The sequence below is a fragment of the Callorhinus ursinus genome, unplaced genomic scaffold (assembly GCF_003265705.2).
Source record: "Callorhinus ursinus isolate GAN/ISIS: 27379988/994484 unplaced genomic scaffold, GSC_fseal_2.0 scaffold6, whole genome shotgun sequence".
Taxonomy (NCBI): Eukaryota; Metazoa; Chordata; class Mammalia; order Carnivora; family Otariidae; genus Callorhinus; species Callorhinus ursinus.
The window spans coordinates 71,793,427-71,820,890 of record NW_027397068.1 but is presented as its reverse complement, the minus strand read 5'-3'; the positions used below and the strand labels follow the sequence as shown (position 1 = coordinate 71,820,890).

General features: G+C 48.6%; 1 protein-coding gene across 7 annotated transcripts in view; it reads right to left on the bottom strand.

The window, feature by feature from the left end:
- The window catches only part of SYTL3 (synaptotagmin like 3), an 89,689-nt gene that overhangs the window by 6,207 nt on the left and 56,018 nt on the right, over nucleotides 1-27,464 (bottom strand). For all 7 annotated transcript variants that reach the window (XM_025866405.2, XM_025866397.2, XM_025866401.2 and 4 more), the window contains 5 exons: nucleotides 26,787-26,865; nucleotides 22,857-22,981; nucleotides 16,301-16,432; nucleotides 7,861-8,039; nucleotides 3,257-3,359 (listed from right to left, as the gene is read on the bottom strand). In XM_025866405.2, coding sequence (XP_025722190.1) covers nucleotides 3,257-3,359; nucleotides 7,861-8,039; nucleotides 16,301-16,432; nucleotides 22,857-22,981; nucleotides 26,787-26,865 — 618 coding nt within the window. The remainder of the gene's footprint in view (nucleotides 1-3,256; nucleotides 3,360-7,860; nucleotides 8,040-16,300; nucleotides 16,433-22,856; nucleotides 22,982-26,786; nucleotides 26,866-27,464) is intronic.

Below are 27,464 nucleotides of genomic sequence, written 5' to 3'. Positions count from 1 at the left end.
TTCCTCCTGCAGGCTGGAGCCAGCATCTTGGTGTGGTCAGGGTGGGCCGAGCAGCTTGGAGAGGGGTTGGGAGGTGGTCTCTGCTTTCTCAAACACAGAACCACCTCCTCCACCAACCGCGTAGCCAGCACTCAGCCTGGGGGAAAGGCTGGGCAGCTACAGAGACCCCCTCCCACAATCCAGATCTGTGCCCCAGGCAAGGAGGGAAGGCCCCATCCAAATGAAGCCAAGATGGGTCCCAGCTTAGGAACCGAACTTGCCTGGCCAGGGCTTTTCAAAGATACTGAAAGCTAGGATTTTTTTTTTTTTTTTTTTTTTTTTTTTAATGTAAAGCCTGAGTTTTTAGCATGGGCTTTTGCCTAGACGGACGATGCCAGGCCTATCTCGTGCTCAGGGTCACACGGAGCTGTTTCTTCACTGTCCCCCGACAGGAGCCTCAGCACAGCAAGAGGACAAGAAAGTCTGTCCCCCCACCCCCGTTCCAGCCGAGGGTGGGTCCCCGCCCCCACGGGGACTAGAGGCCAAAGGCCCTGGGTGAGAGTGCCCCAGCCCCTTCCCGAAGGCCAGGGCACAGCCAGGCTTCCCAAGAGCTGCTGACTCCATTCAGCCCCTGCGAGCCTGTTCCAAGCCTACTCATTGGATTTTCTCAATTAAAAAAAAAGGTTACACTTTACTGAACCCTTGTTCTGTGCTAGGCTTTTGGTTACATTGCTCCTTAGCTTCCAGGAGCGTTCCCTGAGGTCAGTGTTAGCGATCGACAGTTTACAGGGGAAACGCCCAGGCCTGGCTGGGCAGCTCCCTGCTGGGGTTGGCGTCCTGGCTCCTCCCGGGGACCACCTGTCACACTGCCAGTCCTCACCCCCACTTAGAGTGGCCACACTGGTTTGCCTGAGACCCATCTGCGCCCCGTTTGTGCCCGTCCACTGGTGGCCGAGAGGGGAGTGACACGGGTGTGTGGAGCAGTTGTAACAGAGCAGAGTAGTGTGGAGCAGAGTAGTCTCCCTCGGTCTCCCCAGCAGGGACGGCCTGCAGCTGCGTCTGCCTGCCCCCTCCCCCACACACAGGCCTGCGAACGCCCCCTCGGGGCCAGGCTGCAGGCCCCACTTGCCCCTCCTTTTCTTCCCTCTGGGACTATCCGTGCCCATTGTCGTCAGAAGCCACATCCCTCTACTGTCCTGGGCTGATTTTCAGTCGGTTTCCCTCAAGTCCGTGGTCCATTTCTTTTTAAAAGATTTTTTTTTTTTAACGTGATCTCTACGCCCACCATGGGGCTCGAACTTACAGCCCTGAGATCAAGCGTCGCCCGCTCCACCGTCCAAGCCATCCGGGCGCCCACGGTCCGTGTCTGACCCTGCCCTCAGAGTCGCTCAGTCTGTCTCGTTGTCCCCTTCACGGCCACACGGCCAGTTAGTTGCCGAGGCTGCCAGCTCCCGGCACCGCCCCTGCTCCCCTGAGCGTGGACTGTCCCAGGCGGGCAGCTGCCCGTCCCCCACGGCCGCCCCCTCAGGCGGAGTGTGGCCCATCCACCCCGTGCAGGGGGCCTGCCTCTCAAGGGTCCTCGCAACACGGTGGCCCCCTGCCGACAAACACGACTCCTTTTGGTTGACCGAATCCCTTTTTCGAAAGAGATCTTCTCCCCCCGCGCCCTGTTCCACCCCCAGGGCGGTCCCAGCAGGCTGTGCGGCTGCCCCCGCCTCTCCTGAGCCCCCAAGCCTCACGGACACAGACCCCAGATCCGGTGTCGCCGGGCACCTTCCCAGGCCCCCTACGGTGGTCTTCCCGCGGAGCGCCCTGCCTAGAAAACCTGGAGGATCGCTTTCTAGACTCTAGACGAGATGAGGGACGTGGCTTCCCTTCAATATATCTGGGAAGTTTTCCGGGACAACCGAAATATCCACAATATATTGGGTAAAAACCAGTGGATAAAAATTGGGGGCGATTTCTTTGAGATTCTGCCTGCATGTTAAATCAGGTAGTTAAAACTTTAAAAATCAAACTATATAGTATCTAAAATATACTCCGTCCTCATCTTTGCCTAATTTCATAAAATGTGAACTATCTGTTTACCTGTTTAGTACAAAACACCTTAATTAAACTTAACGATGAGTGATTTGGGATATGAACTTAAAATGTCTGAGAGGGCACGGAGCTTTTCAAAACTTTCAGCAGATACGGACAAAACTCCGCAATGACCCATGTCTACTGACTTGCTACCAGAGGGGTCTCAGACGGGGATCCCTTGGGTACCACCCACACCTGCTGAATCATAGTCTGTTTTTTTAAAAATCCTCTGCGGGAGTCCCATGACCATAAATCTTGTGAAGGACTGCCAGTCCATCGTGAGTTAGAGCTGTAATTCTGAATACTCTCTAAGCCTCAGTTTCCCCGTTGGTAAAAGAGGATTCTAATAGCTCAGGTCACTTGGCCACAGCAGGGACACAGAAAACAATGGCTTTTATTATTTAACAAATGGGGCTCCTGCCAAGTGGCCAGACGGTCCCTGGCTGGGAGTTCAGAAATGCCCCTACTTGCCAGGGAAGGCAAACCAAGCCCTCTCCTTGTGCAGGCTTGACATGTGGGGTCCCTGGGCTGCCCAGCCTTGACTGGGTACATCCCCGTGTATCTGGATGGTTCTTCCAGTGCAAAGCCTCCGACACCTAGGTCTCGGCCTCTGCCACACATCGTCTCCAACCATCCACCCTAAATCCCCATAGTCGCTCCGTATCTCTCTGCCCCACATCACAAATCCTGTTTCTTAGCACCAAAGAAAGTGAAAACCCAAACAATTCCTCTATAAAATGTTTTTCATAAGATGACTATTTTTTTTTTCATAAAAGACGAAGAAACCTAGGGCTGCCAGATTATTACAATAAAGGAACACTTTCGTGAAGATAGTAACTCAGTAGTTCACAGCGGAGCCTGCTTGAGAGTACCTCTCTGGGGGTCATAAAAATTCAATTGGACAAACCAATTTTGGAGATTGAGAGGCAGCCAGGTACTTTTTCACCATTTTCTCAGAAATCATTAATCAAGAGCCATTCTCGAGTCCAGCAGACTCTGCACTTTTCCTGTACAAAGGCTGAAATTTATTTTCTACCAACTTGCCACTGATTGACAGAGCCCTACAGAAACGTATAAGTGTCTGTACTTATATTTAACTAACTCAAAAGTTTAGAAGAACACTGCTGAACTCTGGCCCCGGGTGCCCAGCCCGGGACGGGGAGACTTAGCTCATGAATATTTGTCCAGCAAGTACCTTCAAGGTCTCCTGAAATGTTGGGTCCACCGTATTCTTTTGGACTCCAGTCTTGCGTTTTCCCTGGGAGGATCTGTCAGGCAGCAGATAGGTCTTTACGTACCTAGTGGCCAGACACAGACAGGACAAGGTGAGAGCTCAGCAGGGGGGGCGGGGGCAGGGGGACAAAGTGTTTGGGAGCAGGAGAATCAGACCTCAGCATTTTCTTTACCCTGCTTCCCCCTGGATTGGGGGTTGACAGAAAGGGCTTGGTGGGGAACAAGGACAGTGCTGGCTACACACTTTCTGGCTTACACAGTCTTTGGCCATAATCCTCTGGAATGTTCCTGGGGGTGTAAAGCTCCCTTGCTCTCCTCCTGCCCTACCCCTAGCATCTAAATCGCTCATTACCTGCCCCTGTGGTGATGACCACGGATCCAGAGGCCGGGCTACTGGGGCTCCACGGGTGGCAGGTTAGAGAACCTGCCTGGATGTGGAGGTCCTGTGTCAGCTTGTCCTCCCTTCACCTGTCACTTCCTCCAACCCACCAAAAAAAAAAAAAAAAAAAGAATGTGAAAATAGGAAGTATATGCCTCACCCTTTACTTTCCCCTTGTGGGGCCTCTCCACCTGCATTCTGCCCATCCCCTGAAATCCTGTTCTAGACTGACCCCTCCAGTGAGGTCCTCACACTGCCCTTTCCTGGCTCCTCTGGCCGCTTCGGTGATGCCAAGGACTACTGATTCCAGTAACGGCTGGACCCTGTGTTTTTTTGTTGTTGTTGTTGTTTTCTAAGAGAAATGCTTAGTTCTTTTTTTTTTTAAGGATTTTATTTATTTATTTGAGAGAGAGAGAATGAAAGAGAGAGCACATGAGAGGGGGGAGGGTCCGAGGGAGAAGCAGACTCCCCGCCGAGCAGGGAGCCCGATGTGGGACTCGATCCCGGGACTCCAGGATCATGACCTGAGCCGAAGGCAGTCGCTTAGCCAACTGAGCCACCCAGGCGCCCTGGACCCTGTGTTTTTATCCATTCTGACAATTTCTGCCTCTTGACGGGAGGGTCTAGGTCATTTACATTGAAAGTAATTACTGATAAGGAGGGACTTCTGTCATTTGCTATTTGTTTCTGTATACCTTCTAGCTTTAGTGTCTCCCATTTACTGTGGTACTATAGTCATTCTTTTGTATTTACTTTTTTAAAGATTTACTTATTTGAGAGAGAGAGAGAGAGAGAGAGAGAGAGAGAAGGCATGCGCACACGTGAGGGGTGGGGGCAGAGGGAGAGAATCTCAAGCAGACTCCCTGTTGTGCTCGGAGCCCAGGCTCAATCTCACAACCCTGAGATCATGACCTGACCCAAAATTTAGCTGTTTAACCAACTGAGCCACCCAGGCACCCCCCATTCGTTTGTATTTAGCTGAATTTTGTGGTAAAAAGTTTAAAGTTCATTCTCATTTCTTTTTGTATATGTTCCGTAGCTGTTTTCTTTGTGCTTACCAAGGGGATTACATCTCATCTCCTAGAGTTATAACACTCTACTTTGAACTTTTACCATCTTAACGTCAATAGCAAACAAAAACTCTGCTCCTTCCTAGTGCCAAACTCACCTCTTTGCATTGCTGAGGTCACAAAATTACACCTTTCTACACTGTGAAACCAAAAGCACAAACTAATCCTTCTTTGAAATGCATTGGTCTCTTAAGTTAGGTCAAAAACAAAGTGTGGAGTTACAAACCAAAGTTACAAACAAACAGCGGTCTTATAATAAGAGACAAATAATTTTTAAAAATATATAAGGTGGAAGTACACACCATTGTTAAATAATACTAGCTTTTATCATTGCCTGTGTATTTGCTTTTCCTGAGGTCTATTTCTTCGCATGACCTTGAGATAACGGGCGGTGTCCTTCCATTGCACCCTGCAGGGGGCTCCCTTGAGTATTTCCTGCAGGACAAAGTCCCTCAGCTTTTGTTTATCTGAGAATGTTTTAGTTTATCCCTTGCGTTTGAAGAACAGCTTTGCTGGATGTAGGATTCTTGGTTGACCCGTGGGGTTTTTGTTTTGTTTTGTTTTGTTTTTTTCCTTTAGCACTTTGAATATATCTACTGACTGCCTCCTGGCCTCTAAAGGATCTGATGAGAAATCTGTTGGTAATCCTCCTGAGGACCCGCAGATGGGAAGGGACCCCAACAACTGGAGGAAATTGCCACAATGGTTGCCTGCTTCTGGGTCTGCACCTCTGTGACAGAAGCGGCAGTCTGCAGTCAGAGCACATAACCCTGATATTTGGAGGACAGAATCCCTTTATTCGCCCACGATGACTCCTGCAAGCGGTGCGTAAGCTGCTCCGGGAACACCAGCCGGGCTGCCTGCCATGTGGCTGGGAGTGGGGGGAGGGAGAGCAGCTATTAGGCTAAGAGCGGAAATTGACTGAAATTAACCCCAATGTACCATCCAAGTCTTCCGCTGGAAGTTGCAAGCCTTCAAGAGACTGCAGTTCCAAAACCGTTTCATGAGAGAGCTTCTACCAGTGCAATCATTGTCTTACAAGGGGAGACCGCTTCCCAGGGCTTCCCACCCTGCCACCTTCCCAGAATCCTCTCTGGGCTGTTTCTCCTTTAAAAAGTATTGACTTAATATTCTAGTAGGCATTTCACTGACAGGCAGCTCAGTTCGACCCTATCAAGGCTTGATTTGGCTGAGGGAGGGTGAGTTGGAGTAGCCCCTACTCTGAGGCTAGAGAAATCCTACAGCTGCATCCTAATGAATGCCCCGGGGTGTTCAGCAGTCTCCGCTCCAGCAGGTCAGAGCTTCCATCTGCCCCATCACTGGGCCACGCCCAGTGGCTCACCAACCCCAGTAACCGTGCTGTGACAGACCTCATGAAATCTTGTCTGTATGAGCCCTGAGAATTTGGCCAAAGCCTCAAGGGGGGGGGGGTCCCTCTGTGGAGTTTTAGGTCTACTTCTCTGTGCACTCTGTGCCTCACTTGCTTACTATTTGTTGAATGTTTATTATGTTCTAGACAACGTTCTGAAGGCTTAACATGGAAAAATTCCGGGAAACACTACAACAATCCTTTGAAGGAGGTGCTATTATTTTCCCTGTGTTAGTGAAGTATGGAGAGGTTGAGTGACTTGTCCAAGGTCAAACCTCATAAATGGTGGACCAGGGTTCAATGTCCATACCCTCAACCACCTCACTATAGTCCTTTTGAGAACTACAAGAGAAGCCTCAGCATGCATGAACAGTCATGGGCAGAATAATGTCCCATCCTGTCCGATGGGACTGGACAGGAGTCTGAAGAATGGACAGGACTGACTGCTACCTGTGGGAGTGGTGTCGGGAAAGTAGTCACAACAGAAACATGAGGAAAGCCTCTCTTTGGAAAAAATCAGGGGACAGCTTTGAAACAACGACTCTTCCAATTTTCCTGGAGCAAAAGGCATAAGTTGGGGGAATAACAGAAGTTAAGAAACCAGAAGGACAAGAGGGACACTGTTATGGAGACCCGTAAGTGCTCCGCAGCGATGCACTTCATGCGTCCTGCCCTGAGGAGCTCCTGAAGGGTTCCGAGCAGAGCAGAGTTTGGCTGGACCAACGATCCATCCCCTTTCCCTGACTGGGAATTAAAACAGTGTGCTCAAAGTTTTCCATGTAAGAAAAAAAAAAAAGCCTACAGAAAATCAATTCTAGTTCTAAGGTGAAGGGATCAAAGTATGAAAAAACCCTAACAGATGAAAACAGAGAAGGATATATTTATAACCATCAGGTAGAATTTTTCTACAGACTCAAAATACAGACATTTTAAAGGAGAAGACTGACAGATTTGACATCAAATTCTTTTCTTTTTTTTTTTTTTTTAAGATTTTATTTATTTATTTGAGAGAGAGAGAATGAGAGATAGAGAGGGAAGAGGGTCAGAGGGAGAAGCAGACTCCCCGCCGAGCAGGGAGCCTGATGTGGGACTCGATCCCGGGACTCCAGGATCATGACCTGGGCCGAAAGCAGTTGCTTAACCAACTGAGCCACCCAGGCTCCCTGACATCAAATTCTTTTCAAGAAAAGCCATCATAAACAATGTTAGAAAACAAGCAACAACTAGAAGATATATAAAACACATACAATCAATGAAGAGTTGTATCCAAACACATCCTGGGAAGAAACTAAGAAGAAAGTCTGGGGCTTTCTCTCTCACTGCAGAGAGAGCAAAACCAAACCAAACCAAACCAAACCTTCCTGTAAATAAATTAAAAAATGGCAAGCAACCCAGTAGAAAAATGCCAAAAGATATGAATGGGAAGTTCACAAAAGGGGAACCCTCTGTGTCTAATGCATGCATAAAAAAGTTGCTCATCTCTGTTCGTAATCCTGTAAGTTTCCAAGTAGGCCAAGTTCTGCATCTGGACTTCTGATTCCACTCGACCGACCTACTTATCTATCCTTGCATCAATAACCCATTGTTTGAATTACTACAGCTTTAAAATCATTCTCAATAGGTTTTCTTTATAGTTCTGTTCTTTTAAACAATTGTCTTGGTTTATTTGAGGACTTTTACTTTCCCATATAAACTTTAGACCCAATATGCCTACCACCTAATGTCAAAACTTAGATAAAGAAACTTACGGATTGCACTTTTTCTTCTTTTCCTCTCCATAGGCAAGATTCTTACAGGCCTTGATGCATATTTCTAAAGAACAGGTTTGGAAGCAATAGCGAAGGGCAAACTCTATTTCTCCAGTGACATTAGCATTGTCAAAATTGCCCATCTCCGTACAAGTGCTGTTAATGCTAATTAGACTGGCCTGAAATCAAGAAGGACAGATATAATAAATTACTTCACAGTTAATGTATTTGTTGCAGTTCTGGTTTCAAGATATCAAATTAATCAAACTTCGCACAAAACATGCATCCTGACTCATAATAAGTTAATACTACGCCACTTTGTACTTTGCCGAAATAAGTGGCCACATAGTCTGTCCTAAGGAGATGGGAAATCCTCAGAAAGCCCGGTCTAGCCCAAATACGGTGTTTGCGTAGCAATAAAGGTTACACAATCTCATTCTTTAACACAAATCAGTTGGGATGAAGTGGATTATCTCCCGCGCAATTCTGCAAAGATAAGTCTCAGGAGGGCAGATAATACCCGTGGCAGGAACAGCCCTGCCGAAAGCAGCAGAGCGGGGGTGCTTAGTACCAGCACTGGGAATCAGATACAGCTGGGTTCCGACGCATCCTGCTGCTACTGCTTAGCTGTGTCAAAGTCTAAATGGACAAATGAATACTCGTCTCCCGGGGTTACGGTAAGAAGTAAATGGAATAAAATGTGTAAAGGACGTAGCCCAAAGACAACAATAAATTCTGTTTAAATTTTTATGGGTATTTCAATGAAAAACAGAACTGCCACTATAAGTTAAGGCACTATGAGCTTAGGTGATGTAGCTAAGTGGCACGGAATGCCCGTGCCTAAAGAGACAAACCCACTGCTGTCGTACTATTACACTTGCTTAAATATTTGCCCCATCCCCCGGCAGAAATCTCAGTGCTGACTCTCTAGAAATAGGGAAGCCTGAAGGATTTCCCCTTCTAATTCCCAGCGAGATCCTCCGTGCTGTAAAACATCCTGGGAAGAAACTAAGACGAAAGTCTGGGGCTTTCTCTCTCACTGCAGAGAGAGCAAAACCGAACCAAACCAACAACTCATCAGAATTAACCTCTATGGGGCCCAGAAGCCAAAGACTGAGTTAACTAATGCCAAGAACCAACTAACTTCACCGCACCCAGTCACTGGCTCTGAAAAATGGGATCTGCCAACACCCACACAATCGTTCGAGTGGAGAACAGTCTTTACGTTTCACACTCACAAAGGCAAGGAGCGGTAAGACAGCAGGAATCAGGGAGGTGCCCAAGAGTGAAGAAGGAATGATAGAGATGCTTGGCAGAGCAGAAGGAGGGCGTGCATGCAGGGGCTCAGAAATTCCAATGATTAACGTGGCATTCGTCCCGGGACCTCACTTCAGGCCACGTCAGGTTAAGTTGCAGTGTAGCAACTTCTCTGCCAAGAACAAACAGAAAACGGAATTAAGCCCCAACAGTTTCAAGGTGTCGTACGGCTGCCAGGACAGCCAGCACCAAGGGTCCAAGCTACTAGGGGAGCCCCGGGGCATGAGCTGGTGCTCTGTGTCTCCCTCTGAGGCATTTGTCCACAACCCTGCGAGCCGGCAGGGCTGGAAGACAGGAGCTCAGAAGCCAAGGGCTGGGAGACAAAAACTGGTGTCTGGGGCCCTGAAGGCACAAAGAGCTTGAGCCGCCAAGTTCACAGAGAAAGCAGAAATGCAGCGAAGTGGGAGCCACACTAGATGCTTCTTTGCCCTTCAAGGGCTTTGCTGATTTGGAAGCTCTCACTGAGCAGCTGAGAAACTTAAAAATGCTTTCCAAAGTTCTTCTTCCTGGAGGAGCCCGCCACAGAGGAGGCGCTTGGTGACCTCCAGACTTTCAGTGGGGACCCCCCACCCCCACCCGGCTTCCTTCCCAGGAGCAAGAGTCCACAGGAAATGGGGCGGTCCTCACAAAGCCTGATACCCAGCTTTGAACGAGCTCAACACCAGATGGGTCAGGGCTGTTTACCTTCCCTCTAGCTGTCCACTGGAAGCAAAAGAACATTCTCTTGGAAGGAGAGTCACACCCACCTCTCCGTGCCACTGGAAGTTCCAAGAGCACAGGGCTCTCTGCGCGTTCCTGCCCTCACTGTATCTCCAGCACCCAGCTCAGTGCCTGGCTCATGGTAGATCCTCAGTAAATATTTACGAAGGGGATAGAGAAAGCACTTGCAGTACTTTGATTTAGAAGTGCTCTATGTAAACATTATGGCATGAAGGGGTACGCGGTCTTGTGCCCGAAGGAGCCATAGAACTGAAGTGAGAAGGCTCACTTGGGTGGTCGTCCTAATCTTCTAGAACTTCCTTAAGTCATTAACTGTGGATTCCAGAGGCAAACTATTTTTAAATAAAGCCACATGTAGGCACATAATAAAACTGATGAAAATCAAGACAAAGACGAAAAACCATAAAGGCGGAGAAAAAAAAGATGTGCTATCGTTCACGGAGGAAACAGTAAGGGCAGGAGAGGGCGGGCACCCAGGTATCGCTCGGATGACTGGCTGCTTCTGTGCAGGAGGGAAAGGAGAGTAGGCTGGGTACAGACCCAGTGAGGTTAATTGTGATATCAAGAAGATTAGGCAATTCTGAGCTAATTCTTTTTTTTTTTTTTTGAAAAGGAAAAAGGATGTTTATTTGTTGAAAATGAGGAAAAGGAGCAGGGTAGCAGATCTGAATGAGTTTTGAAAGAACTGGAGGTGTGAAACGTTCTGAGAGCAAGAAACTGAGCTACCCAGAGAAATGCATCAGGCCCGGGACGACTGGCCTGTAGGTGACAAAACGGGGCAGATCTGATCCCTGCACACTCACACCAGGCATGAGGTCTGCCCCACTGCGGGGTGCGGAGAAGGTTGCCCCTGGCTCATCCAGCGTGGTGACCAGAATTATAATGCATCCAGAGAGCATTATAATTACTCATCCTTCATTTCATAAGTACATTAGCGGAGCTCAGGGTAGGCTGGGACCCACCCAAAAGTTGCACAGAGAATCAGAAGCAGACCTGGAAGACGACGGAGGGGCCGAACTCCTCGGGCCACCAGCTTACAGTAGTGTCTCTGAGCAATTCAGCTGCTGTACCCGCTTAGCCAGGGAAAGTATAGCCTGAGATAATGAAAGGACAGCAGAGCACATCCTTTGGTCAACCACATTCCCGAGATAATTTATGTCTCTACCACTGCTGCCTTGGGAAGGTTTTCTGGTTCTATTTTCTTTGTAGCCGGAACAGAATCTTGGAGCAAGTTGCAACGTTGAGCAGCCCATGGAGGCAACCCAGAAGTGCTGGCCCAGAAGAGCCACTAAGAACTCAGCCGGACTTTCATTCGAGCCATTGGTGCTCGAATGAAAGGGGTTTGTAAGAAAAGTCAATCTGAGCACAAGCAAAGGAGAACTAGCTAAGGCAGGCAGGGAGCATTCGGTGATTTCTCTGAAGGGCACGAGTTAGCTACTGTAACGGCAAGCAAGCCTCGATGCCCTCTCCTTTCACAAAGGCAGGAAGCGAGGGGTCAGCAGAAACCACATCTACAGTTGACCCTTGAACAACGTGGGTTTGACTATGCAGAATTTTCCAGTAAGCACAGTACAGTACTGTAGACGTGTTTTCTCTTCCTTATGGTTTTCTTAACATTTTCTTTTTTCTAGCTGACTTTATTGTAAGAATACAGTACCTTATACATATAACATTCAAAATGTGTGTCAGCTGACTGTAAATGTTATCAGTAAAGATTCTGGTCAACAGTAGACTATGAGTTAAGTTTTAGGGGAGTTGGAGGTTATACACGAATTTTCGATGGCACAGGAGGTCTCACATTGTTCAACGTCAACTGTATTCTTTAAAAAAAAAAAAAAATCCTGATCACCAAGAGCACACTGAGATCATTACTGCCGAGTGTTCAAGATGGTGGCCATGGAGCCAGATAGGCTTCCATTCGGCCCCGGGTCCCGACCCTCAGTGGCCGTGTGATCTTGAGAAATATTCTTACCCACTGTAGACTCAGTTTCCTCATCTGTAAAATGAGGATCTATTTCATAAGATTGGGACGAGGCTCAGTTAGTTAATGCATGTAGAGACTTAGAACTGTCCCCATGCATACTGAGTATAGGACAGTCATTACCATTTGGAAAATGCCACACAATGTGGCCATCCTTCATAAGCTGAGCGAATCATTTCCTTTGTTTTTCTCCCTTTCTTTTTTTTTTTTACTGTGAAACATATATTAAAAGTGCATATAATGGATACCTCTAGTTAAATAGTAACTATAAAATGAACATCCATGTGCCCCACCACTCAGCTGGAGGAAAATAACATAAGCAGGACCTCAGAAGGGCCCTGCCCCCACCCCGCCCCGTCCAGTCTCTTCTCATTTTTGTCCCTGAGTAAATGCTGTTTCAAAGTTTCCTGTTAATCATCTTTGTTTTTCTTTATGGTTTTAATACGTATGTATATATCCCCCAAACCACATATTGGTTGGTTTCACCTGATTTTGGAATTTATATAATTAGTATTCCTACTGTGCACATATTCTGTTTTTTAAATTCATCCACGTGGTCAGGTGTGGTTTGAGCTCATTCATTGTCACTCCCAAAACAGTATTCCATTAGATGAATAGGCCATAATATAGTCATCCTTTTTTATTCTGTTTTTCAACAAAAACACATTAATATGGGTAGATAGCTAAATACAATACTCTTTTAAAAAATCAGTAGAGCCAGACAAATTCAGAAATATTAATGGAAAAATGAAGAATTTCCACACACACCTCTGTATGATGGACCGAGCGAACATTTTGAGCCAGTCCCTATTTAGAAGTGACCCAAATGCCAGGATGACATCCCACGTCTCAAATTTATCTTTAAAGAAAACACCTGGGGAGTTGGACTTTTTAATTCTTTGATTAAAAATCTGCTCCCTCTCAAACTTCTGCCAACCTCCATATCTAAGGAGTTCCAAAGTGAACTTCCCGTGGTCACTCCAGCCAATCACAACACCTTCTGGCAGGAAAAATGTAAACTCCATGAAAACACTGATATAAATGCATTCCTTTTTAGATGTTTTTTAAACAGAAGTATAAACAAAATTAAAAACCAGACAGGAACTCTGGTAGGAATTTTTCTCCCGTAGGAAGTCTAAAAAATTAATGTATTTCTTCACACCACCAAGTTCCCACTCCTTCTGATTGGATTTTTCTTTCTTTTTTTTTTTTTCTGTAAAGCAAACTATTTTTTTCCTCCCAAAACATTACACACTTATGGAAAAAATACAGGAAATACAGATGAGCCCCCAGAAAAATTTTAAGAGAAAAGCATAACCCCATCATTCCGGGGTCAAATTTTGGTATAATCCTTTCACTTGTTTGCAATGTCTGTAGTAGAACCATTTTGTTTTTATAAATATGTGCTACTTTTTTTTTTTAAAGATTTTATTTACTTATTTGAGAGAGAGAGAGAGAATGAGAGACAGAGAGCACAAGAGGGAAGAGGGTCAGAGGGAGAAGCAGACTCCCTGACGAGCAGGGAGGCTGACATGGGACTCGATCCCGGGACTCCAGGATCATGACCCGAGCCGAAGGCAGTCGCTTAACCAACTGAGCCACCCAGGCGCCCCTCCTATAATACTATTTTGTAACCTTATAGGCTCATTTACCAATGTGTATTTTCTATATTAATATTCTTCAACGTTATTTTTCATAGCTATAAATATTCCTCTGAATAAACATACCAAGCAGTTTCTAAGAATGTCTGCCACTCCACACCCTTGCCCACACTGACCCCTATTGCTTCTAAAATTGGCTAAGATGACCCCCAAAATAGCACTTGCTTTCATTTTGCACTGATTTAACGACCTGGGAGGTTGTTTCCCCTGCTTAACGCCCCTTTGTATTTCTCCTCTTGTACTAAGCAGAGATTTAGTAAAGCTTTTCCTGGCCCTGACTTCCTGCTTCTCAAAGAATGTCAATGTCTGTCAGGAGAATGGGCAACATCCTTGGGCTCGAAGCAATAATCAGTATTTGCTTTGTGGGAGTTTAGTTTCCTCAGACAAACACTGCTTCAGTCTAAAGCGAACAGGTGAGGCGTAATCACAGAATAACTCAACCTCACGAGGGTACCTTGAAGGGCACAAATCAGAGCACACCAGACAGAAGACAGGGAAAAGGGAACCGTGTTGAATTTGCGGGGTGGCTTCGAAGGACTTGCCCTAAGAAACCGAGCCTGGGTGAGAGACACACGCTCACCCACTTCTCCTCACCGCTGCAGCATTTCCCACCAGTGGGAAAGGTTTACTAGGTGTGGGTCCACCCCAGGCAAGTGCACCTGAACCAGGGGTGCGGCCAGGGAACCCCCTCCCTTGGAGAGCTCACCAAATCCGGGGGCCAGCACACAGAGCCCGGGCTTTGACTCACACGGCTCCCGGGTGTTGAGTCAGAGCTCCGAGGTTACTGTTCGCTTCGACCTCTGGGAACCAGGTTTCCCCACTTGAGAAATGGGGTAGCAGTGTCCACCTGGCAAGATCGCTGTGCAAACGACTGATGGGGAAGCACCTGGCTCAGGGGTTTGCGCACAGTAGGCTTTCCATCCACAGTCGGTCGGGTAAGGAGCCGTGCCATGGTCCCACAAGTTTTTGCCGAGTGCTCCTTCCGTGGCAGGTGCAGCTCGGGCACCGGAATTACAGTAGACAATTCCCCGCAGGGAAAGCAAGGACACGGTAGAAGGTGAGGAGACCAGGAGTAACAGAGAGAAGGGAAGGATGACGGCAGGCAGGGCAGGGGGTAGGCTTCCCGGGCAAGGTGGCTCTTGTTAGATTGCAGAGGCTGACCCAGTAGGTCTGGGGCGGGACCAGAGACCCTGATTTCTGGAAGGTCCCAGGTGATGCCAGCGCTGCTGGGCCCCACATTGTGAGGAGTGAGGGTGCAGAGTAGTGGCGCGGAGAGAGGCAGGCGCACTCAGTGACGGGTGGGGTGGGGGCCGCCAGCATTCAGTGGACCGAGGCAAGGATGTTAGCCATCCTTCAGCGCTCAGTCTGGCCCGCTTCTGCCTCGACTTCTTAACATTCCACCAGATATTCATGTAGTGGGGGGAGGGAGGGAAGTTTATCATTTTCTAAAGTGAATGCCATTTTCCGTAAAAACCCAACCGCCCCAATGCACAGAGAGGTTGAAGGGTACACTCTGGGTCACACTAGGGGAGCTGGAATGTGAACCAAGAAGGTGGTTTCTAGAAGCTGAGTTCTTAACCACTCTAACAACACCACGGAATGAGTGCATTTTGATTCTCAACACGACCCAGTGAAATAAAAAGAACAAGCTTGATACCCATTTCCTTGATGAGGACTCTGATGTTTGGAGAGTCTTTGTGATTGTCTAAGATTATTTAGTAAGTTCAAGAGCTATGACAGTGAGGTGACCCGTCCTCTGAGGCTCTGTCACACCACATACCACAGTCTCAGGCATAAAGCCAGCATTCCTTCGATGTTTTCAAATAAACAAATGAATGACTAAAAGGCCTGCCTCTTAACAGAGACGATCTTTATTTTTTTTTTTTAAGATTTCATTTATTTATTTGACAGAGAGAGACACAGCGAGAGAGGGAACACAAGCAGGGGGAGTGAGAGAGGGAGAAGCAGGCTTCCCGCAGAGCAGGGAGCCCGATGCGGGGCTCGATCCCAGGACCCCGGGATCAAGACCCGAGCCGAAGGCAGACGCTTAACCGACTGAGCCACCCAGGCGCCCCCAGAGACGATCTTTAAAATATTTTGAAAAAGAAGAGCACAACTGGAGGACCCACGCTACCCGACTTCACAGCTCCCTACCGTAATCAGGACGGGGTGGTCTCGCCACAGCACACATGGAAAGGTCAGAGCAGAACAGAGAACCCAGAAAAAGACCCATGCTTACATGGTTACTTGATTTTCAACAAAGATACCAAAGTCAATGGGGGAAATGAGAGCCTTTTTTTAAATAAATGGTGCTAGAATAACTGAGTATCCATGTGGGAAAAGGAGCCTCAACCTACACCATCATTCACAACATCAAGGAGCTGGAGCACAGACCTACACATAAAAACGAAACTTTCATAAAGCTTCTAGAAGAAAAGAGGAGGATGGCTTCATGACTTGTGGGTCCAGAAATAATTGTAAGAGAAATACCTGATAAATTACATGTCTTGGAAAGTAAAAACTTCTCATCCAAAGATACCATTATTTATTATCAAATTTGTGTGTATAAAAGAGAAACCATCAAAGTATAGCCAGGTTTCCCCCGCTCCCCGTGTAGGGAAAATATTACTTCCAAGTCCTGCTGTCCTGTTCCAGCTCATCCTGCAGGACAACATTTCCCTCCCACCCTTGCTTACCAACCCAACCCGACATCACACTGACAGGCACGCATCATGGGTCCAGGGAATTAGAAGAGACTCACGTGTCTCAAACCTCCTGAGAATAAAGCGCTGGGCGTTGGCGTGGATGAGAGATCCTCTTGCTTCAAAACAGGGCTAGTAAGGCGTTTGGGACTCTCTTGATTGAGAGGTTTCAGAATATCCGGCATGCTTGCCTTCCAGAAAAGGAAACACATAATTAATAATGGGGTCTGCGTCCCAGTGTGATTTTGTTCAAATGTGGTAACTACAGCAACCAGAGCCTGCATCCATGACCCGATGGCACTCATTCGCAAACTTCTGGGTGCCGAGCAAGAGAGCACATTTCTGCTTGGATAAATGCATACACACACACCCGCGGGGCCCCGGCAGGCACCAGCAAGCACTGGGCTATTCATGAGCAGTGGTGGGTGGATCACTTATGGATTAATAAGTCTTAAAGAAGTTAAGTCCACACTTTGACCTTAATAAGGATCCCTGCATTAAATCACATGAAATCCAATATTTAGCCTATCAGTTTAAGCTCTAATGTGCTTATGAAAAAGGGAAAAATCAAAATGTCTCTTAATTTTATCAAAACACTTTAATAGTCGGTACCTCTTCTAGAATGTACACAGCTGTGCTTTCCAATGTGGTAGGTACTAGCTAAGTGTGGCCATTCAAATTTAAATTCCCATTCATTACAAGCAGATAAAGTCAATAATTTTGGCTCCTCTGTTGCACTAGACACATTTCAAATGCTCAGGAGCCACACGTGGCAGAGGTTAGAAACTCCCAAACACACTGCACAAGGTAGGAAACCTCTTCCTGGCTGAACACACGAAGTTTCTGAATCTAGACTTCAGGTTTTGATGCCGGGTTGGAAGTGGGACTCGGAAATACAACATTTGCAGCGTAGTTGTAATTTTCGGGAATGAAAGACTGAGAATATTAGCGAGCAAGTGAAAGAAGTGATTAGCTCCAGATTATTCTTACGGTTTATGCTCTCGATCCCCGGAGCGCCAGCTCAAGTCCGTCCGACATGTGTTAAGCAACACTATCTTTGACCCACCGCTCCAAGTACTGGGGCGGAAAGGGGGGTATGGGTACAGAGAAGGGGAAGGAGGAGATGCACTGTCCGCCCTCCAGGGGTTCGCCTAGCTGGTCAGAAATAGATACACCACTGAAATGGAGTCACAAGCCAAGTCAATGGAAAAGAGGGGGGGAGGGAGAGCTGATGCAGAAGAGGGTGTCGGGATGATCTTTGGGGGAAGTACGACCTGAGTGGGAGGTTGAAGCCTGGCTGGGAAGAGACTCAAAGGTGGGGCATCGCGAGTGGAGGCCCCATCACGAGGGTCAAGTACAGAGCATGTTCCTACACTTGCCAGCGACCCATGCAACCCGCAGAGACTCAAGAGGCCAGACAGATTCCTGATGTGTCAGGTTGCCCAGAGAACAGGTAGCTTGGGGACACCAAAGAGCCGGTCCAGGGGAGGAGACAGCAGCCTGGAAGAGTTCCAGATCCAAGGGGAAGATGTCAGGGATGAAGGATGTTCAAAGAGGAGAAAAGAGAATGAGAAAAGACTCACCTAAAATTAAAGAAATGCAGATTTCTTAAAAAATTGCCTATCAAATCAGCAAATATTAAAATAGAAAGTGTAACATTTAGTGCCAGCAATGGTGCTGAAAAGCAGGCTACTCCACTTCTAGTGGTCAAGTAAACTGAGTCAACCCCAGAGGAGGGCAGTTTGGCAGCATGAATTATAAGCCCTAAAAAGTAGCTGTAAAAAATGATGATATATATGCATTGACATGGAAGGAATTAAAATATAATGTTAGAGGTTCTTAAGAAAGCAAATTACAAAAGCGGATGTGTGTGGCATGATGCCTTTTTAAAAAAGATTTATTTATTTATTTGAGAGAGAGAGAGTGAGTAGGAGGAGGGGCAGAGGGAGAGGGAGAGATCCCAGGCTGACTCCCTGCTGAGTGCGGAGCCTGATGCGGGGATCAATCTCATGACCCTGAGAGCATGACCTGAGCCAAAAACCAAGAGTCAGGTGCTTAACCGACTGAGCCACCCAGGCGCCCCATGATGCCATTTTCATAAAGCGAGTGTCCATGTGTACTCCAAGTGACTGTCCTGGCTCAACGCTGTGCCTCTTTTTTCTTCTTCCCTTCCTCCTCCTCCTCATCTGTTTTCCAAATTCTCATTAGTGTAGGCATGGGTTTTATTATATGTAAAAGCAATAAAATCACATTTGTAATTAAAGAAAAGAATGGAATTCTGGTCAACTGTGTCAAAGGCGACAAAGTCACTGACGAGGATGATGTTCAAATTGGCCACCATGCTCTTCAATCAGGGGTGCCTGGGGGTGCCCCGGGGAGCAGTGTCACACTGGCATGGGGAATGGACTGCACGGAAGCTAGGAGTGAACAGGAGGGAGGGCAAAGCAGGGCAAGTGCAGTGACAGCAAGAGCAGAGGGCATTTTCATGGATTTGGGCCGTGACAAAGGAATGGAAGAGCAGCTTGAAGGGAATCTTTCAAAAGATGCTGCTTCCTTTTTTTAAGGTGGGGAAGGTCGGGGCATACTTGCAGGCTGAGGAGAAACAGAGACAGGGTAAGTGTGGGGCTAAAGGAGCAAGGTCCCAGAGGGGAGAGAGGAGGATGGACCCCGTGCCTGGGAAGGAACGTCCGTTTCTGAGGCAGGAGGAAAGTTTTCCCGAGAAACTCCAAGTGGGAGGAAGTAGGAAGGAAGAATTAGTCAGAGGGTTCTCCTACCGCAAGGCCTCCACCCTCCGAGCGCTTCAGGGGATGGCCTTGGAGAGTGCGGAAGATTCCATTTGAAAACAGCAAACAAGGCGGCCATCAGACCGGCAGAGAAAGAATAAAATGAGCTAAATATTACTACAAAGCTTTGTGACACTGAGGGGTTCAATAATCACTTAATTCCATTTTCCTTAAGGCAACACAGTTTTTAAATCATAAAAAAAAATACTGATGACAGAAAGTTCTGAAAAGGAACAAAGAGAACTATCCTTATAATAGTGATCACATGGCATATCGAATTCATAGCCAGCAATGATTGTGCTTCTAAATATGTTAGGATTCTGGAAAACCTTTAATGAAGCTTAAGTGCAAATATACATATTTTGAAATTATTAGAAAAGTCGACACTATTCTGAAGAACATGCCTATTCTGACTAAGGAATCAACCTGAAATGTCGTGTTCAACTCTTCCCCAGTAAATTCAGAAGGACCTGGATGACTTTGTCAGGTCCATGCCATTAAAGAGCATCGAGATTCAAAGAGCAGCTTATCGACCTTGTGGAGACAGGCATTTTTTTCCCCCTGTGATTTTTAATGTATTTCGATAACTATCTAGTTTGGGCCAGATTACAGAGAAAAATGATGGCCCCAAATGAGGTCTACTCTGCACAGAGTTAATAAGTTTAATATTCTATGCTGAAAGATCAATAAACATTAGGCTTGACTTGATCAAATTATGGACTCCCCGGAACCACACAATCTGTGCCTTTGGGATTTTTTTTTTTTTTTTTTTTTTGCTGATCTTAAATAAGAGAAAGGGAGTGGCCACTGCCACACTGAGCAGCTGAAGTATCAGAAAACCCAGGGGCTGGGCTCGGCCAACAGGCCATGCTCTGAGCAACGTCGAATCCCAGCTGAGAGGGAGGCTGCATCTCCTAGGACCATCCCGGGGCAGGGGGGTCGGGAGGGATCCACAGCCCTCAAGTCTGAGGACCAAGTGTTTGCACGGTTAAACCCAACGCTGCTGCCTCCCCTCTTCTCCTCTGGCTGCTCAGCCTTTGAGTGTGGCCAGCAGGTGCAGGGAGAGGAGGTATGCAGGAGCGCCACGCCCGGGGCCCGGTGGTTTCTTCAGATTTCAGACCTACGTGGGAAAACTTCACATGAAGGGGCATAGAATGAAAGAAAGCTTTCTTCCCCGCCTGCGTCCTTGTTCCCTCTCCTCAGAGATAGCCCCTCCCAAACCCTTCTTGTGTTTCCTTCCTGGTTAACAGGTGCGTGTCTTTTTGGCCACTATAGATCCGCCACACATTAATAAGATGCGCAATAAAATCCCATGGGGATGCACAGGAGCTCGCCAAGGATGGGGAAGAGAAGTCGCCTCTCAAGAGTCCTGGCCCAGATGCTGAAGGGAGGGTCTCTACAGGACATTTCCAGAACATGCCGTTCACACTTAATGGTCAGAGAAGCGAGTCTGAGCTGCTTTCTCAGTTACCAGCCCAGCGTCATGATGTGGCCTTAAGAAAGTTATCTGCTCTTTCTGTGCCTCAGTGTAGCCACCTGCAAAGTGGGCACTGACGTCCCTACTCCCAAAGGGCACCACATCGTGTGCTTGATGTTGGCAAAATGCTCCGGAGTGCTCCAATGAAAATGTGAGTGTGACTTTTATGAGCTCGCCAGCTAGGGCATGTGTAATTGCAGTCTGACAAACGTCCTATTTAAAGATGTACCCTTTATATTTCAACCCCGTAATTATTTAGCATTTATAGAGCAGGCCATGATTGCTGAGGACTTTATAAACAGGTGGCTAAATTGCTCCTTAAAACAGCCATATCCTCAAGTAAGGTGGGGAGAGAGGACGCCTGCAAAAAGTAGAAAGCATGTCCTGCCAAGAGCATGGCAGCAAACTGGACGTGCATGGCGGAGTGTCTGCAGGATGGGTGCTCTTTAGCCATGGCCGTCCCTGGTCTTCCTCGCTTCTACCCTCAAGCTCCCTGGTCCCATTAGACAACCTTGCAGTTACCCAGCAGGCCAACAATGGTGCCTGGTAACCTTAGTGAGAGTTAGCATCACAGGGGCTTCATCCCAATGATTGTGGCCCTCATTTGTCCTCCTTACATGGGACCTAGAGTATAGAATTTAGAACCATACAAACCTGGACCCTACTCCTGGCTCCACATTTAATTAGTTATCTATCCATCTATATCTACCTATCTATCTACCTATCTATCTATTAGGACGGTTACCCTATGGCTAAAGCTCAGGCTCTAGATCTTTTTCGTGGGAGTAACATTATCTATCTCAGTACTTTTGTAAGAATTAACATAGTGTCTCCTGAATGCGCACTAACTTATGCTCCATCTGCTGACTCAGGGACGGTGGCCGGGATGGTGTTTGTGCAGACCCCGGGGTGCCCACGGGAACGAACACTTGTTTGCACTTCGGAGTTTTAAAGGCCTCCCGAATACATCTCACATGCTCTCGATGCTGTCTCCTCAATCTCGGGAGGTCCCAGGGGCGGCAGCAGCATCACCTGCTCACCCAACAGCTCCTCAGAAACTCATCGGACGCTCCGCATCTCACACCTGCCCTAAACCTACTGATCAGCCTCTGCGTGTCAACAACATTCCCAAATGACTCATACACACATTAAACCTGAGAACAGCTGCTCCAGAGTTCAGCCTCCAAAGCAAGACCGCCCACCACTTTCTGGTTATGTAACCCCGGCCATGTGACTTCGTCGCTCTAAGCCTCAGTTTCCCTAAATGCAAAACAGGGTCAAATGCAATCCATGGTTCATGGGATAGTGTGAGGATAAAATGAGATGATCCAGGGAAAGCCTTGAGTGGAGTCTGGCACATAGTAAGATTTAAATGGCTTAGGTAGCAATTTAGATACTGTATTATCTCGGGGGATCTTTACAAGCGACCTGTGCCTTGGGCAGAACGAGAATTATCTGCTTCATTTCGCCAAGAGCATATCGATGCTCAGGGAGTTCACGTGACATGCCCAAGGTAGAGGGTCACTGATGGAGGCAGAATCTGAAACCTTGCGATTGTGTGTGGAAGTTCCCGCAGGAGAGTGGGGCTAACCTCTTGCCTAGAGCAGTCTATCTGGGGACATCGTGAGTGGAGCCCGCAGCTGCAGAGAAGGAGCACCTGCCCTGTCCAGCCAACCAGAGTGGTCCTATTGACCCTGTCAACAGCCAGGTGGTGGGACCTGCCCTAGCCAAGTCACCTCAGCTGGACCAGAATGCAGGTGTTCTGATTCTAAAGTCGCTTTCTCCCCTGTCCCAGCGCATCTGCTTCAGACTTGATTAATTCTGGTGGAAAGCCAGACTAATTATTTCCTTAAAAGCCTTTATTAGGTGTGCTCTCTCTTGCGGCTTAGATACCCGGAGAGCGCCTCCCTCGTGATTGCCGGGGGGTCATGCAGCATTTATGTTTTTAGTGGTTTCTATCAGAGACCAGGACAGATTTTAACTGGAGGTTGTTGCCAAGTAGAAAGGCCTCTTGACCCTCCATGAGGGAATCACCTGGCCCACCTCGGCCCTGCAGGTGGGCCCCTTGCCTTTGGAGTGGCCTTGAAGCCCGCAGGGAGTTCCGGCAGACACCCAGAAGCCCCAGGGGCTCGGGATTAGGCTGAAGCTTTTCCCTGCTCTCAACTATTTTCCAAATCGACCCTGAAATTTGACTGTCATTTGGCCAGGCCTTCCCAATAGAGAGGGGTTTATAATTATGTTTTTTTTTTCAGACTGCTTAATGTGGTGCTATAAAATAAGAGGAAGACTAAATCTATAGAGGAAATGGGCAGGCAGTGGCTCTCTGGGCGGCCCGGGGGGGGCCTTGGGGAGTACCCTGGTGGTGACGTTGATAGCAGTGTCAGACTGGCTTCTCCTCTCCGTCCGGCTAGCACACTGCCTGGGACCCGTGGCCCGGAGCTGCTTGTCAGAGGTCATGTCGTTCTGGGACTTGGAAAGCTCTAGAAAACAAATACAAGGGATGACAGGGGGAGCACACAGCTTTGACAGACTCATGGGGCCCTCCTCTGGGAGCCCCTGCAACCACACCCAGAGGAGCCCCCAAGGTCTCCCAAGGCGAGGCTTGCTGTGTGGGGAGGATGGCACATCCAACACCCAGCTCCGGGGCCAGGGGGAGCGTCCCCAGACACGGCGTGCTGGACACGGGCCACACTGCGCCGTGCACGGGACAGAAGAGTCGGATTCCCAAAAGGTGACCCCGTGGCCACGTGCTTCTGTGAGCAGAGAGCCACCGTCATGGCGGGAGCTAGAAGGAGGTCTTCCGGACAGGTTACCCTGCATCCTGGGCCACACACCATGAGCGGCCGGTTGTCCAAGCACAAAAAAGGCAGCCTCACAAACCAGCCGGCTTTCTAGAGGTTCCTTACAAAGACTTATAACTAAATATCATCTCTTGGGACCTTTTGAAGAGAGGTGGAAGCACATTCAGGGTACCCCTATAATTATTTTAATAAGCAAACCCTGGAAATACAACTTCTTTTTGCAGTGTAATAGAGGCCAAGAATAAAGGTGAATAAAGTGAGAAGGAAGGAATCCACACCCAGAAGCGAGCAAACCACCTCAAAGATGATTTTTGTCCCCCCAAAACATCTTCCCTTTTCCCCGGGGTCCTTGTCTCTCTCAAAGAGGACCTTAAAACTATCTTTCAAGCAGCGCTCTCCAATAGATAATAATGTTGCTCACGTATGCCATTTCAAATTTTCTAGTAGCCACATTTAAAAAAGAAACAGGTAAGACTGATGTTAACACTGTTTCATGTAACACAATATACCCAAAATATTGTTAAAATATATAATCAATATGAAAATTAATGAAATTTTTAATTGGGTAATGGACACAGAATACGTCCTAGTTTCTGGTGCACATTATGAAATAATCACCCCACTAAGTCTAGTTACCATCCTTCCCCATGTAAGATTGTTTCAATATTACTGTTTTCCCCATGCTGTACAATTAATGAAATTTTTACTTTTTTTTTTTAACACTAAGTTTCTGGAATCTGGTGTGTATTTTACCCTTTTTTCGGGCAGGCCATATTTCAGGAGCCACCTGCTGTTAGCATATTGGACAGCCCGGCTCCAGAGCCTCCTGTCTCCTGATCCACTCCTTGAGATGCTATTTCTTGGGTACCTCCTGCATGTGCTGCCAGGGCGTACGTCTGCAGAGCGTCTCTTTTCTCTAGAGGAGAACCTCACCTGGCCCCCAAAACCTCAGGGCATTTTCCTTCCCACCAGGATGTGTGGAACTTCTCCTGCGTGAGAGCACTACTGTCCACACTGTCCTCAGGTCTACCCTCCGGAAACCGTGGGGCATCTTTCTGCGCCCAGAAGCTAGCAGCGTCCCGGCACACACCAGACCCTTGAAGCTGACAGTGAACATGAACTCCTCGTACAGCCAAACCCCAGCCCCGCTACGAAGGGTGTGAGGGCCCCAGGAGGAGAAGCCCCTGCCTTGGGGGACGGTGTCCTCCCCCTGCCATCTGTATGACACTCACCCCAGAGCCTGTGCCTTCATCTGGTCCACTTACGTTCACAGACGAGGCAGGTGGGGGCGCCTCCCAAGCAATTCAGCTTCTAACGACTAGGCTCGGAATCGGCATTATCGGGTGAAAAGGAAAACTAACAGCAAGAAGCACAGAAGGGCTTCCCTGACGCGAAAATCAACGTTCTTATTCCTTCTCCCCTTCAAAGTGGGGCCAGGGTGCTGGAATCTCCTAGAAATGCAGCCATAATAAAAAGGGCTGGAATTGCTTACTTCTTCCCGCCGGATTGGCTTCCCTGGGCAACCTCAGCTGCCAGGGGTTGTAGCCCTGGGGCAGCTTCCCAAACTCTTCGGGCCAACGCCCCCTCCAGCCGTCCCCCCAGAGACCCCAGGTGACACCAGAAAGAGGCTGTCCTCTGTACCACTTCTGTAGGAAACAGGCTGCACAAAGGATCAAGAGGGACATGTGCCCACCAGCTGAGGACCTGAAGAAACGGGAGTCAGCCCCACCCTGCTGCGCGCCCTGAGGCAGAGACCCAATGAAGGGTGTGTAGTCTGTGCCCCTTCCCGAAGCCCCCGGACCACCTGGGAGAGCCGGTGGGCAGACCATCCCTCCCACGGGCCCAGAAAGCTGGGTTTTTTTCATCCCTGCCTCTGGGCTGAGGGTTTGGCATCCCATGAAGTACTAGAGCCTGAACAAGCAGGGAGGGGGTACAGGTTAAGGGGTTCGATCCATGTCTCGTGGCAGAGACTCAATGCTGCTCTGCTCTTTGGAACCTTCCACCCCGCCCCCGCCCAGGGATTAGCCTCGGCTCTCCACCTGGGTCTGCTGATTTATACAGATGGCATCATCATTACACTCAAGGTATTAAACTGGCAAGTCTCAAACGGGTGAGCCTGTCTCAGGCGGGGCTATGGGTACGTAAGCCACCCAAGCGTACCCGTGTGTGGGTCCCAGCATGCGTCAGAGGGTGTGTCCTGCCTCTCTGGGTGTCTGGCTGAGGGATTACCAGGTCAGAGTGAACGCTGAGGCAGGACTCCAGAATATGGCGGTGGGAGGGGATTCACAGAAGCCGCGTGGATTTGGGTAGAGGCTGTGCTTCTGGAAAGAGACGCTGAGAAATCTCGGCAAGAAGAGCGGCAGCAGGAACAGAGCCAGGGACTCAGAGTTCAGGCAGCTGTTACAGCTGGAAACCCACGTCCAAGGCTGGTGCACACGGAGGGCGGATGTTGTCTGAAAGTCAGGCAGCTCTTACAGCTGGAAACCCACGTCCAAGGCTGGTGCACACGGAGGGCGGATGTTGTCTGAAAGCCAGGCAGACTAACGGGGTGACTTTAAACCTCCGAGCTCTGTTAGCAAGCAGGCGGCACGAAATTTGGCTGCTTCGTCATCTTTCTGAAGCAGAGGGGGACAGACTGTCTTGTGAGACAGCCACCTTTCTGCTTGTCTGAAAAGTGGTGCTTTGATTTGAGTTGTCACGAGGCAACTCAGAAGGGCTTGTGGGGAATACGGAGAACTAATTAAAATCAAGTAATAAGACTGTCTCAAGGCCAAGGGACAACACTGAGCCCATCCCTATGCACCGGCATGGGTAGAAGCCAAACAGAAGCACTGTGAAAGGGAGTGGGTGCCTGAGACCCCCTGCCCCCCGCCCCCAGGGACCGTCTCTCTGGGCACTTTTGCAGGCCTGCGCAGGGGCTATTCTCTGGGCTTTGCGGTTTAAGATCAACAGGGAAGAATATCTGAGCAGAAAGAACATTGAAAGAGGCAAGATTCTAAGCAGTGGTAGTTCTGGGTCCCTTGCATCTGCAAATCACATGATTACTGCCCATTGAAGAAGATAAATTGACCAAGACGGAAAGAAGAACGGACAAGCAGTTCCGCGCAAACGACAGACGCGGGGCCATGCCTGGCGGGAGAGCTCCCTCCCAGATCTCATTCACTGGAGCTGTCCCACCCCCCTGTCTTTGTGGGGCCATGGGAGGGCCTTTGGCACCTGCCTGCACTGGTCCAAGCCGACTCCTTCCCACCAAGCGCTGAGCTCTGCCAGGTTTGGGCAGCAGTGGGGGTAAACTAAGCCAGTCCAAGGGGCCGAAGGGGGTCTCCTCTACCCCCAGGAAACCAGAGGCCTGCTCTGCAGGTGGAGGGGTGAAGGGCTGGGGCTGTGGCTCTCCCCAGGAGCTGGAGACAGAGGTCCCCTTGGCCGGTGGGCTTGGCTGGCCTGGCTGGTGGTGGGGAGAACACATAGAGAGGCATCCACTTACTTTTCATGTGGGTGGTAACAGACAGAAACAAATTTTCCACGGATTTATTAAATCCTTTAAACTGACCAAGTTCCTGCAACTAAAGCAGAGACAGAGGAGAGAAAATGAGAGTTATATTTGGAGACTCGTGTCTGCCCCAGCAGCCTGCAGGCTGCTGCCCCCCAAACACTGGCAGGTGTGAGCAGAGTGCATGGGCTCCAGGTGCGTGCAGGTGTGTGTGCGTGCATGTCTGGAGAGGGGAGGGCACTATCCTCTCAGGAGGGAGGGACCCTCTTACTCAGCTTCTTTCCTCTGAGGTTTGACACCCGCATTTCAGGAAAGGAGCATCAGCAATGGGGTTGACATGGTAACAACTACATCCTAGGAATAATGACCGACATTTCTCTGGCTCAGACCATGCTCGGGTAGACTCCAGCTTCCTTAGCCAGCTCTTGTATGACCCACCCCAACGCCACACAGAGCAGACGCCAACACGGCAAAGGGCACAGGACACAGTGGCCCATGGTGATACCAGGCTCAGAGCACCAGCCTGGAGCCAAGGAGTTAGTTCTACACCTCTAAGCAGGAGAGAGAAGAAAGAGGAAGCAAAAATGACAGAAAGGAGGTCACTTTCCCCTTCAAGTCCCATCCCTCCATCCCTCCCCTTCCCCATTCTTCCTTCCATCCACCCCTCCATCC